At 49.1% G+C, this 13803-nt stretch overlaps 1 protein-coding gene across 10 annotated transcripts in view; it reads left to right on the top strand.

Annotated features, from left to right (window-relative positions):
- HIPK2 (homeodomain interacting protein kinase 2) overlaps positions 1-8009 on the top strand; it is a 177627-nt gene extending 169618 nt beyond the window's left edge. For all 10 annotated transcript variants that reach the window (XM_070265103.1, XM_070265102.1, XM_023639815.2 and 7 more), the window contains 2 exons: positions 2950-3107; positions 4357-8009. In XM_070265103.1, the coding sequence (XP_070121204.1) occupies positions 2950-3107; positions 4357-4818 (620 nt within the window). In that variant the 3' untranslated portion in view covers positions 4819-8009. The remainder of the gene's footprint in view (positions 1-2949; positions 3108-4356) is intronic.
- Positions 8010-13803: the final 5794 nt, after the last annotated feature.

Here is a 13803-nt window from a genome sequence, read left to right as displayed (position 1 = left end):
TCTCAACACTAATATATGCTATTAGCTGCAGAATCATCCTAGGCTTGGAAAAATGGGGAAAGCAGCCTTCCTCAGCTTCCTGGTGCCCCGTTGGCCCATACAGGCCAAGGTACGAATGACTGCAGCCACCCCAGCTGGAGCTCCAGCGGTTCCCTGAGCCCGCTTGAGTCAGGATAATGCTGTGCAGGTGACAGTCCATTTTCCCACAGTACTTGTCCCTTCCTGTGGTTCTCAGCTCAGGAAGGATCCTTGAGCATTTCTCACGTAGCCTTCTCAGATCTCTTGGGTTGGTTAAGGTTCTTTTGGAATGAATGAGTGAACTGTGCGCTGCCTCAAGACAAGTGGAGAATTTATTGGAGGGATGTAGGGCTGAGGGAAAGTTCAACAACTAGGTCCCAGGTGGGGCAGGAGCCAGAACCCCTGGGACCTGGGCTGCTGGAAGCCTGACGCCTGCTTTCTGGAGCACTGCTTCACCCTGACCTGGTGATTCCCAGGCTCTAATTTCCCATTTCCAGGAGACAGGACTTGGTTGTCCCAGCTTGGAGCAGACACCTGTTCCTTGAGCATCAGCATTAGCCAGGGAACTGGGCTCACTGATAAAGACGTCAACAATAGCTAACACAGCTAACACTTTTAAGAGCTTAACACATGCCAGATAGTAAGTATTCTCCATATGTTAACTCATATAATCCTCATGATGGCCCTATATGTAGTTACCATCATTTTCCAAGTTTTCCAAATGAGGAAATGAAAGGACAGAGAGGTTAACTAAGCCAAGGCCATGTGGCTGGACCTCCCAGGGGTCTGGCTCCAGGGCTCACCCATTCTCTGAGCGCTCTCCCACCCACCTAGTGCTGACAGGACCACTGGAGGCCACCCTGTGAACCAAGGGCTGTCCTTGGGGCAGGGGATCTTTGTGCACAGCTGGACAAGGCTTGACCAGAGAGCTCTGTCATGGCCCTCACAGCTCCAAGATATACAGCAAGAGCTTGTCACTTTATTCATCTCTGCAGGAGGAAATTATTATTTTAATCTCTTGGTACCCTTCAGAACACCCTCCCTTATACAGGGATCCCCTACTCTGACAGCTTGACAAGCTGTGACCCAGCCCCCATCTCCTGCCCCTACGATAATGGTAGCAGGTGAATGCAGTGCTCTGTCTTGCCCATTTCATCTAAAACTCTCTAACCTCTTGACTTGTAGGCTCAAGCTCTGGAGACCTCAAGCCCAGGGTTTCTCCCTCAAACATAAGTTCCACAAATTTACAGAGAGTTGAAACAGGAGCAGAGGGATGCCATCCCCAGCTGGGGCCCGGACAGCAAGCACAGTTTATGATCTGTTGCAGAGCAGGAAGGAGTTTGACTCCAACACAGTAGCACCGTGGCCGAATGAAGGAGAGAAACTGAAGTTCTACTGATAGCCGGCATTTGCAACTGTCCACCTTCTACCCTACAATGGGTCCCCCAAATCCTCTCCATCCCCCAGATTTTGGAGGGCCTTTGAGAGTCTAACCAGCTTGAGCAAAGAGCCCTGATTCCCATGTATAGGTCAGCTACAGATACAGGGCCTGGCTGGCTCCTGCCCTCCTGGGAAGCTTGTTAAGAACACAAATTCCTGGGCGCCTCCACAGGGTTCTGATTCAGTGGGTGGGATGGGAGGCCCCCCAGGCGCACGGTCAGATTTAGAGGTCTCTGTTAGGACCCAGCACCTCCCTCCCCAGTGAGGCAGCTCCCCCATTACCTCGGAGGCTGTTGCTGGGGACCCAGCTCCTCTCTGCCTTCAGTGTGCACCCCGATCTCCTGGTCCCGGGTTTCTCTCCATCAGCACTCAATCAGCATTCTCTCTGGCCTCAGGCATCTCCCCTCTGACTTTGATTTCTTCACCCTGGGATTTGTAATAGAATCAACCCAACCCGGTTCCATCGAGGACTGATCCTTATGACGTGTGCTTCGTCAATACTTAGCATCCTCTACCCCCAAGAACGGCCGGATCCACCCAGTTCACACTAGCGACCACAGGTACCCAGTTGAGATGGCGTTAGGTTTGTGTGTTTCCCAAAGATGCTCAGGCCCCAGTAAATCTTCTGAATTCTTGCTATTGAACAGCACAAGAAGTAGACCTGTCTTCTGGCATCCTGTGTATGTCCTTGCCAATTCTCCCTTAACATGAGACACCTTACATAGTTCTTCTCTTGAACACCCCTGCTCTGGGCAACTCCCTCAAATGTGGACATTTTAGAGTCAGGAGTCTGGAAGTGTGCTGTTTTGGTGGATAAGGATTCCCTATACCGAAGGCGTTTTTCATATTGCCTGTGGATTGTTCCATCTTGGTTTTCATTCATCTATGCTAGGCAAAGCTTCAAGAGAGAATTGTTTGATTTCTAGAGAGACACTGAGAGGCAGGTGAGCAATAGCACTCGAGTCTGCCACATCCCATGCCTGTGTGTGGTGGCCCCACCGAGACACAAGCCCCACTCTGCTGGGAGCCAGTATTCACAGATCACTCAACACTGAAATGGACTAAAATGGTTTATTTTATATAGACCTCCTTACCCTGTTCGTCTTATTCCAGTTGTTGCTTTCTCCTCTAGGACACTTGTGGTCCTTTTTTTGAGACTCAGTTATCTCTGTCCTGCTGTACCTGTCACTGTGTGTCTCTGTATCTCAGTGGCCAGCCCCCACTGCAGCCCTGGATGGGACATGAAGAGCTGCAGAGAACGCCCCTGCTTTTCTCTGTTAGACCCTCCTTGTGCTTTTCACTGTCACCAGATAGAACTTCTAAAGCCCAGCAAGACTTGCTCCCAACCTGTGGAACAAGCCAGAGCCCAGTGGCCAGTCTCAGGAATGTGTTCCTTCCTAGAAGACCACTGTTGTGCCCTAGAGGCGTCGGGTCTTCTGGGCAGCTGAGGACCTGTGACTGATCTGTGACCTGTTTCTTCTCCCAACACAGTCAACACCAGTCACCACTCGTCCTACAAGTCCAAGTCCTCCAGCAACGTGACCTCCACCAGCGGTCACTCTTCAGGGAGCTCGTCTGGAGCCGTTGCCTACCGGCAGCAGCGGCCAGGACCACATTTCCAGCAGCAGCAGCCTCTCAATCTCAGCCAGGTAAGCCCCACGCGATGGTTGTCTCACCAGCCAAGCACATCACCTCATCCCCCCCTTTCCTCAGCTTCAGAGAGGGTCACTGTGGCAGCCCCTCACCCCCCCCCCCCAGAGCTGCAGCCCCTCTAGTGGTGGCAGGAAACACCCTGAGTGACCTCTGCTGTTTTCTTTCCTCCATGGGTCACCCTTGGGGCAGTTGGTATCACTGGTTCACAAAGAGCCAGCCCAAAGCCATTGACTTGTCCAGTGGTATGATGGCTTTGTGACATGGTGCCAGAGCTTAAAAAGAGGGTGGCCCACAACTTAGTGTTTCAGCCCAGCAAAGGGTAAAACTGTGTCCTGGCCCCGTCAGGCCAGGACACCAGGGACAGACCTGCAGTCCAACAAAGTCAGGTGTACTGATTTGTTGCAGTGAGGGAGCCACACATCAGAAATCCCAAACCAGAGAAAGAGTCAGAGGATTTGGAGAAGGTGGGTGGTGTTTAGATGGAAGGTAAATGATGCAGAGTCTCCTATGTGTAAAGGGTCAACACCAGGTCTGAATTGCAATATGGACTCAGACCTGTTTCCTTAGAAGCTACAGAGGTGAGGTAAATGGGGAGTTTGTATTCCTAAGCCCCTCATCTGAAGCAGGGCACCTAGCGTGTAAACTGAGGCTGCGTCTCTGTGTCCTGGTGACTTCGGCTCTCCAGGTGACAGAAGGCTGTTTCGTTTGTACTGATACAGTTTCAAACAGCAAAGTTTCTGAGATTTGACGATTTCACAGTGAGAGAGAAAATAGTTGTTACTCAAAGAAGGGCTCCTTTTGACACTTCACAGCTGCAGTGTGTCCTGGGAGGCATCGTCTCCTGTCAGCTTGCAGCTGGCTTCATCTGCGCGCCTTCCAGCCCGGGGAGCGGCTGGGTGCAGCCTTCCTTTCTCAGTCCAAGAGAATTTTTACTTTCCTGGCATCGTCTGCCTGTCCTCCCGCTTCTAGCCTCTTGTCCCTCCTGCTTCCCCTCTTCCCCCTTCTCCTCTCTCTTCTCCCTTCTTCCCTCCCCGCCCCCACTTCTCTCTTCCCCTCCTCAGCCTGCCCCATCCCCCCCCTTTCCCTCCGCTCCCCCTCTCCTCCCCACTGCCCTCTCCTCTCCCTCCTCCCCCTCGTCGCTTCCCCCTCCTCCCTCCTCTCCTTCCTCCCCTCTCCCTTTTCCTCCCTCCCACTCCTCTCCCAGGCGTCCAGCCCCGAATGCAGCCTCTTCTTCTCCTTCTCCAGGCTCAGCAACACATCACCGCAGACCGTGCTGGGAGCCACCGACGGCAGCAGGCCTATATCACTCCCACAATGGCTCAGGCCCCGTACTCCTTCCCTCACAACAGCCCCAGCCACGGCGCTGTGCACCCCCACCTGGCCGCCGCCGCCCACCTCCCCACCCAGCCCCACCTCTATACCTACACGGCGCCTGCGGCCCTGGGCTCCACTGGCACTGTGGCCCACCTGGTGGCCTCCCAAGGCTCAGCGCGTCACACCGTGCAGCACACTGCCTACCCGGCCAGCATCGTCCACCAGGTCCCCGTGAGCATGGGCCCCCGGGTCCTGCCCTCGCCCACCATCCACCCAAGTCAGTATCCAGCCCAGTTTGCCCACCAGACCTACATCAGCGCCTCTCCAGCCTCCACCGTCTACACTGGATACCCACTGAGCCCTGCCAAGGTCAACCAGTACCCTTACATATAAACACTGGAAGGGGAGGGGAGGGGGGAGAACGGCCAGAGGGGAGGAGGGAGAGGAAAAGGGACCGAGGTGGGAGCTGGGCTTTTTATACTGAAGATGCCGCACACAAACAATGCAAACGGGGCAGGGAGGGGGGCAGGGGACGGGATGGGACACAAACGAAACTTGAACTAGGAAGTGGGAGGACTGAGAGCAGAGAAGAGAACATTTTAAAAAGGAAGGGATTAAGGAGGGGGAAATCTATGCTTTTTATTTTAAAAAAGAAAAAGAAAAAAAAGAAAACGTCGGTAACAAGAAACACAGCTCACGAACCCATTCTGCACCAAACTGGAAAGGAGAAGAAGAGAGCAACGGAAGATTCCGGAAGTGGGGAGGCCCCAGTTTTTGAAGAACTTTATCTACAAACTTTGCAAAGATTATTTTCATATGGCAGCAAGTGACGTTTAAAAATTTGCTGTCAGGGACACCTGATATGGAAATCCAATAGATTTTAATTATTGAACAGAAGAATTAGGGATTTTTCCAGAACTCGAAAGGGTTGGCAGCCGTCTAGAAGGTCCAGGAGGTGATGTTCGGGGGCCAGTCTGGGGTTGGCAAAGCCCGGTTCTGGCTCATTGGTCAGGGCTGATGGGGTGGCCGGACTGTGGGGACCCGGGAGAGGGCGCGTTTTCTCTTTCTGAGCACTCTGGATAAATCGCTAAGCAATGTCATTAATAACGTGTGTTGCAAACTTTAGTTTTGTTCTTTTCTGAAGATTTATTTTCTCTTTGAATCAACCCCTAGTCCCGTAGCGTAGGGCTGGCGGCCATTGCCGAACCCTAGTAGAATGTAGCTCTCTGCACCCCATTTTCTACTTTGTGTTCAACTCCAATGATACCAATAGACTATTCCTCTATGTAATTGCACAAAAAAGAGTGATCTAACGAAGGCATGTACCAATGTGGTGGTCCAGGTGTGTGAGCATGAGCGAGCGAGCGTGCAAGCGTGAGCGAGTGTGTGGGTGTGAGCAAGGATGCCGCCCCTCCCCATGTGTCCCTCGGCGCCGCCGTCACAGCTCTCACAGTCTTGATTCCACGTCATTCCCTCCTAGTGCCTTACCGACGACCGACAGACGCGGTGTGAGGGGGACTTCCGTGGTACTCCAAGAAGCCAGCTGAGGCGAGTCAGATCATCTCGGCTCTTCTTCTGTGCTGTTAGAACATTTTACTCTGGTCTCTCCTTTTTTTTTTTAATTTAATTTTATTTTAATACCTGTTGTCTTTCTTGGGCTGCTGGTAGCAGAGGAGTGTCAGGGAGCTAGCAGGGGCTTGAGAGAGATGTGGGAAATGGATGGTGGGTGGGTGAATCTGATGACAGTGATGGTTTTAGTTGACTTTTACTTTGGGGACAGAGAGCAAGAGAGGCCCCCCCCAACCCTGCCCCCTCACGCCACCCTGCCCTCAGTTCTGCTGGGAGGGCGGCTCTGCCATTTGTGGGACCAGAGGTCCCATCTCTGTTTTCAGAATGTTGGCCTCGCCAGGCGGCTTCCTCCTTCCTGATATGGAAGGAACAGAAGAGAGGAGCCCACTGCCAGCCTCAAGGCCCGGCATAACCTTCCTGCCGCCATCTGCAGGGTGCAGAGGAGGCCTGGTGCCCAGCCCCGTGACCTCAGCCTCACCCCAGCTTTGCCCTCACAGCCCTGCGCCTCTCTGCCCAGGTTCTGCTGACTGTGTTTTGCTCTCAGTTTTCCATATTATTCCCGCTCTAGACAACCATCCACCTTTGTGTGCTCCTGAGTCTTTCCTCACACTACCCAGGCCTACCCAAGGCATGACTTTGGTTTTGGTTTTAGAGGGGTCTGGGGGCAGATGGTGGGAGGGACATTTGTGAGGGTAACTAGGGGTCACACTGCACTTTGGAAAACTGAACACTCCCACAGGCAGTTAAGTTTCCAAAGAATTTTGCCCTTTGCCCTCTTTGCACCTTCAGTACCTTCTGGAAGTTTTTTTCTCAGGCTTTGAGCACTGCTGGGGGTGGGGACGGGGGGGTTGGGGGGGGGTCTCTCCATTCATAGCAAATTACCCTTAAACACATGAATGTTGGGAGTGTGTCTGGTCATAGATGGAGTTTTAAAGGGCGGTCCTAATTGTTTGATTCTGGATGTTGAGTCCCTAACTGACCCCAAAGCCGAGTTTCCGAGGTGTGAAGAGGGCGCTCCCAGTTTCGGCAGCCCATCCTCATCCTCCCCCTCTTTCCTTCCTCGCTCTGCAGCCTCCCATCACAATCTACTGTGAAAGGTGTTTGTATGGTGATACCTGACCTAATTGAGTAATGAAGCCGTTACCTTAGCTCTTAGCTGTGAAATGTGAAATAACTCTGGAAATTTCCCCTCCCCAACCATAAATTCTACTTATCTTACCAAGAAGTAGGTCCCCAAAGTAGAACCAGCTTGGTCCAGGCCTTAGGCTGACAGGAAGGACACGATGACCCGCTCGAGATGGGGCACACCCAAGCAGCCCCCAGGAGCCCAGAGGGGCTGAGCCCGAGAGAGGTATGAGATGCCATCCTCATGGCGCCACGATCATCTTTATCCAGAGGTGGGGCAGTGCCATCATTCTGACTCAACAGGAAAATGGCCATCCAGAGAGGGTGGGGAAATAAGTCTTTGGAGGACTCACGAGCCAGAGCTGCACCAGACTGGAAAACCCGTTTGTTCCGGACTTTCGGCAGCCAGATGGTGGCAGTACCCCATCGGATTGCCTCATGCCCAGTGACAGTAGTAGCCTCTGTTTGCGTTATTGGGTAGCATCCTGGGCCCCCTTGCACACTTCACTTCCAGCCCTTTCTAGATCTGATCTTTTACAGGCAAAGACAACATAGCCTTCCATTTTAAAGAAAATTATTTTGTCTACTTAAGTTGGAAGTCTCTTACTCTTTCACCTTTTTCTTTCCTTTTCTTCCAGATCAGGAATGAAAGTTCCATGCTGCTCATAAAGATAATATTATTGTACTAATTATTTTGGTTATTACCATTGTAATTATTATCATTATCATCATGTTGATATTTTAGTTGGGGTTTTAAATGCACATTTATTCCAAGTATCTTTGTGTTTTCTCTTTAATATTTAAACTTATTTTTTTGTATCTGTGAGCATATGAGTTGACAGGAGGGACATACAGATGTCCAGTTTTGTCAGACAAAAAAAAAAAGGAAAGACCCAGGAATTAGGAAAATTGTTTCTGTCATCTCTATTCCACAAAGAGCTGTCAGGAAAGATCCACCACAGAACAAAAGTTTAATGAAGAATCAAGGCCTTTTCTCAGTACAGACTAGTTTGGGCTCTTGACAACATGGTCACCATCAATACTGTATTTTTCCAGGTTCACGGTGGCCTGGGAAGAGCTCTGAAGAGGCATCTCCTGGGCTGAACCCCTAGCTGTGGTTCTCTCCCTCATTCCCTGCACTCTCCTGTGCTTCTGGAATCAGCTCCATAGATCCTTGGCCTCACATCTGATATTTACCTGGCAAGCAAAAAAAGAGCCGCTCTGCCCAGAGCTGACCCAGCACCTTTCCCCAATGCCCTCCCTTTTCCCATGATGCACCCGGAGAAGGAGAAGGGCCCACTGGGAGAAGCCAGCTTCCTCGTGCCCTCGTTAGCACTCGCCCAAATCTCCCATCCTGTCCTCCGACGCTGAGTCGCCCTGGCAAACAGGATGAATAAAAAGCTGCCCGTCCCTAGGACCAAGCTCTCAAGTAGAGGGATGCCAACCTAGTCCGTATTTAGACCATAAATAATCTGGAGCATCATCTGTTCTTTGATTGGCTCCATCCTTCTTTACTGAAGAAACATCATTAAGAGTAAGGGGAAGATTGAAAAAGACAGGTCAAGGAGAATGATGTAATAGGAGGCTTAGGAACCACAGGTCAATATGATTCTGTTCTGCTTGCTGACCCATCTGGGTGTTTGCAGCCGTGTCTCTGCGCTTAGTGCCTCTTTCATGATGTTTGGCTGTTTCCAAGGGAAGGGGTGAGCAGGCCGATGGGTGGGAGAGTCTGAGGCTTGATGCCGGTTAATACTGTGAAGTGGAGCATGTGGTTGATCGAATTCAGAGGGAAAGGAAGGGTTGGGGCAAACTGAGGTTGTCTCCTGGACTGTATTTGCATTCTGGCCTTACTGGCGGTGAGTGGCTTGCAGGCTGTGGGAGCCAGCTGGCCTTGTCCTCTTCACCCTGGAAGACTCAACCCGCCCAGACACCAGATTGTTGGACGTAAGGAAGGGAAGGTGAGATGAGCACAGCTGCTAGGGTGATTTCCCTTGACCAGACCTTTACAAACACTCATTTTTGAACAAGCGTGTGGCGGAGGATTTGGGTTGTGTGAGTGTGTATGAGTGAGTGGAGCAGACTTTCTTGGAAACTGGAGGAAGGAGATGAGGAGGCTTAAGGAACTATTACTGATGGGCTGTGGTTGATGAAACGAGGTGCATCCATGGGCTTGCCGCAGCTTTCATCCCGGGTTCTCTGGTGCTGGGGACAGGGTGAGGTGTGGGGCACTTGCTGGCCTGCCCAGGAGCTGCTAGGACAGAAAACAGAAAGAAGAAAATAACTAGGTTCCCTCAAGTAGCAGAGAGAGTTTGACAGAGAGGCAAGGATTCCTTCCATAGGACTAGCCTGGGACCCACATCATGGTTTTGCCACGGAACATTCCAGCCCCAGGGACTTTGTGTGCTCCTCTCCCTGTCTGTGTCTTTTCTTTCTGGTGTGTCTTACAGATTTCAGATGGGGAAGCCTCAAAATTGAGCAGGCCAGAGATGTCCTTACCAAATTGGAAAGGAAGGGGAAACTGTTCCTTTCTTTAGCCAAAGAACCCTTCTCAAAGGACACCTCCAGAATGGACAAAATGGCATTCCTCTCTTTCCTTTCCAGGCAATAATGACGTCATTATTGATGCAACTCCGTTGGTGTTTCTCTTTCCTCTCTAACCTCATTGTATTTTTTTATTGCTTTTATTTCAAAACTACTCATGTTTTAAGAGGAGTGAAAATTAGTTACCCTAAGTGCTGCTGCTATTGGGAAACCGGAGGCATCCCGTGAACACGTGGGCTAAACTAATCTCCTGTTTTCACGGTCTCGACCGAAGCAGCCCTTCTGCCAGGAAGCTCTGCTGTGTCAGGGGGTAGACGCACGCTGGAGCTGGCCTCGGGATGTCACCGCTTTTCCGCTGTGGTGCCTCAAGACTCTCACTTCTCATCTGCACAGACCACACGCAGTAAAACCTCCGTCGGGCCAGTAGAGAATTGAAGATGGCAAAGTGGCATTTAAATGCAATAGAAATCTGTCAGAGGCTTTTGGTGCCATTGCTCAGAGTGACCCAACCTAGTAGCAGTTTCTTGCAACTTCTAGCTCCAAAGAACTAGCTCCAAGGCCGTTCTTCCCCTCAGATTCAGTGAGAGTTTACAGAGAAGTGACCCTCCTTCAGGGCACACTTTCTCAGAATACCTGGACCAGAAGGGATCTTCCTGATTGCACCGGCTCGCCTCCCACGAGCCTCTGAGAGCCCCTAATCTCAGACCCCAGCATTACAGCATTATGTTGACTGTCTCCTTTCTGATGAAACTTGCAGTGTCCCTCAAGTAAGTAATAGCCAGCATTTGTTAATGCTCTCAGTACACCAGGCCCCGGGCCAAGCCCTGTGTGAGCGTGACCCCGTGGAGCCCTGGTAGCCACCCAGTTACAGCACCCCCCATTTGCGGATGAGGAAGTGGACGAGGAAGCTGACGCTCTAAGAAAGTAGCATGTGTTAAAGGAAAGAAAATGCAGTGGTGGTCCGAAATCTCCAAGTTTTTGGTGAACTTTTTGTTAATCAGATCTTTACTAAGATACGATTTTTTTTTTTTTTTTACTTTCTTAAATTAACAGCAATGAGTGGCCTCGTATTTCTGATGAACCATTTAACGACGCTCCCATTTACTGTGTGCCAAACACTGTGCTAAAAGTTGCTTGTTGGTTTTCTCAAGTTCGTCTTCATAATAACCATATGAAATCGGCAATATTAGTCCCTCGAGTTGAGGCAACTCGCTCAGAGAGCTCGTAACCAGCCTAGGGCCACACAGCTAGTAAAGGGTGGAGTGGGGCCTTGAACCTGGGTCTGCCCAGCTCCAGAACCAAGCTCGCAGCTTGCCTTGGCCGTCTCCCGTGTGTGTGTGTGTGTGTGTGTGTGCAAAGAAAGGCCTGGAAGGGTCGTCACCCTGCACCATCCCCGCACCACGCATGGGACTCAGGAGAGCCTGCGTGAAGAGGGAGTCCTGAACTGGGTGCAGGCGGAAGGCGCAGGATTAGGTGGACTTTTAGAGAAGATCTATGGGGAGTTTCTTTTGCTTCGTAGTAGAGTTCCTTTTAGATTCCTTTCCCGTGTACCAGCTAGCTTTAGTAGTGCTGCTACAACAAACTCTTAGAAGAGCGAAGAAAAAAGTGTTCTTTTCTTCTTTTAAAAAAATGATTTTTCTTGCTTATAGTTGATTCTAGAAAGGCAATACTAAAGGTATATATTTTTTTCAAAATGCTATTTTTTACTGCACTGATAAATATCATGACAACTCTGGTCTCTGTAATCGATCCGCTCTGCAGCTCTGGGTAGAACCAGGTGCAAGATTCACACCAAATTTGTAAATACCGTGTGTGGGTCTGGTGTCAAGGAACTTTTCTCTTTGTGTAAAAAAAAAAAAGGAGGAGAAAGACAAGATGACTTTTAGAAAGAGGAACAAAGTTTTCTTTTGAGATAGGCTTCTCAAAGAAACAGAAAGCAACAGTTGTGTAAACTGAGAAAAGCTAGCCAACTTTCAGGACAGAAGGAGAGTCTCTTGCCGAGGTATGAGATTAATAGTAATACAGAAGCATTTTTATTTTGGTTGAGAGGTGGTAAGAATTTAGAAATGCTTTAGGACTAGATTTTTATTTTTTAGAAAACTATTATCACTTGTTAGGAAACATCTCCTCAGTTTGGGGTGGGTTTTTTGTTTCTTTTTTGTTTTAAAAACTTCTTTATTGACTGGTTCCAGGCTTGTTTGCCTAAATTCTTAGGTAGTTTACACAAGTTCTAGAATCTTCTAGAACTATAACTCCATTGGAAGCAAACCCAACTAATCAGAATTTGAGATCCTGGTGGGTATCAATAGGTTTCTGGAATTCTGACGGAACACCTAAGGATTTCTTTCAAGAAGGTTTTAGATACATTATCTTACACAAACTGTGACCTAATGGCAATAATTACCTCAAATGTGGGCATTCATCCTGGTTTTAGCCTTTTTTGAAGTCATGTAGCCAGCTTGATCTTGGGATTTAAAAGATATGAACTCTAAGTGGGCTGAAAATAATGATTAATGCACACCCTGGTCATTGTTGCTTAAGTGAATTCTGAAAATAGCTAATCTTTACAATAAAAATTAAACCAAGGAAGAGATGATTCTTTGTGTGTTGTAATCAAATGTGATATTCAAATGCACATGTTAAGTATATATGTTTTTAGCTACTGTAAAATGCTGTTAGCTTTCTAAGATATTGAAAGTCATATTTTAAATGCATAAACTAAATAATCGACTGTGGATACTTAAGCATATTTCTGGCTACGTTTTATAGTTAAAGTGTTTTATAGTTTACATTTAAACTGGTACTTTTTAAGGAAAATTTCTGTTTATAACTGACATCTTCAAACCCCAGTGATTGCCTCTGTAGTTGGAGGCCGTGTCCCCCCAAGGCAGGTGTGTTCTCCCCGTACCGTTGTGTAGCCCGACACAAGCATTTCCCTTCATGTTATTGGTTTCCATGTGAACTCGAGAGAATGTGAAAGGATTCCCAGGTTGGGTGGGAAGGGGTGAGTCCCCCGCCTGGGCTGGATGCAAAGATCTCATGCCATGTTGTATCAACACTTGTCTTGAAGGCCTTCTCTTTGACATCTTGGAAGAGGCAGAGAGAACAGATACCTGATTCGTTGATTTTGTCTTGGTTTGAATGTTTAACTTATTAATCTGTCCACTGACTTCCAGTCACCAGGCAGTAGAAGACACTGGGATTCAGGTGGCCTCGAAGGTACAGCTGCTATTTCTGGGCCCCCGGTGATATTCTGATCGGGGTTTTGCGGGGGAGAGTCATACATCCCTACGCCCATACTCACTGGCTGGGTTTTCCATATCTGCTGTCATTTCTTTCTTTTCTCCTTTAAAACAAAGTAAATGCAAAAGGATATGTTTACTTTTTACTCTTTGTCAAACTTAGATTTGAAGCCTAGGTCAGTGGGAGGGGGACACCGAGTTTACTTCCCAGAGATTATAAGTGCTGCTGAGCAGGAGGAGCGGCTGGGGAACCAAGGGGCAGCTCAGGGGCCGTTGAGACCCATCGAAGTAGAGGTCATCATTGTAGTGGCAAGAGAGGCTTCAGAGAGTGGGCCCCACTGTCGTGCGGGAGCCGACTGGAAAATGCCGGGTCCCCTGAGATGGTTCGTTTCTTATTTTCTCTTGTACCACAACCGAAGTGCGGAGGACCTGGTGTGATCTAAAGGGCGTTCCTTAGCAGATGCGACCTTGAACACTGCAGAACACCTCGGACCAGGGAACTGGTGGCGGGGGAGGGGAGTGGTTAATGCATTTGCTTTTTCCCTGTGAACTCTGTTGATAGTGTGTTCTTACTACAGTTTTTTGTTAGAAATGTTATTGTAAAGTATTTTTCATCTCTCTCCTCCTAATTATACTCCCACTTTTCTATTTGGTTTTTTCCTTTGCTTTAATTAACCAAGTGAATTTTATGTCATTGTCTTTGGGGCTTAACCGTATTTTTAAAAATTAGAGATATAGAAATTGGCCTTAAAAAAAAAGAAAGCAAACATGTCTCTGAGAAGGGCTCTGCCATTGCTCTCTCTAGTTTCCTTTCAGCCCGTCTCCACACTCATCTCTCCTGGTGCTGCCTCCCCATCTTGTGTTCAGTCACTGTTCCCATGGCCACCTCGGCCTTTGCTCT

This window comes from Equus caballus, chromosome 4 (genome assembly GCF_041296265.1).
Source record: "Equus caballus isolate H_3958 breed thoroughbred chromosome 4, TB-T2T, whole genome shotgun sequence".
Classification (NCBI taxonomy): Eukaryota; Metazoa; Chordata; class Mammalia; order Perissodactyla; family Equidae; genus Equus; species Equus caballus.
The sequence above is the reverse complement of the archived record's forward strand: the minus strand, read 5'-3'. Positions and strand labels throughout refer to the sequence as shown.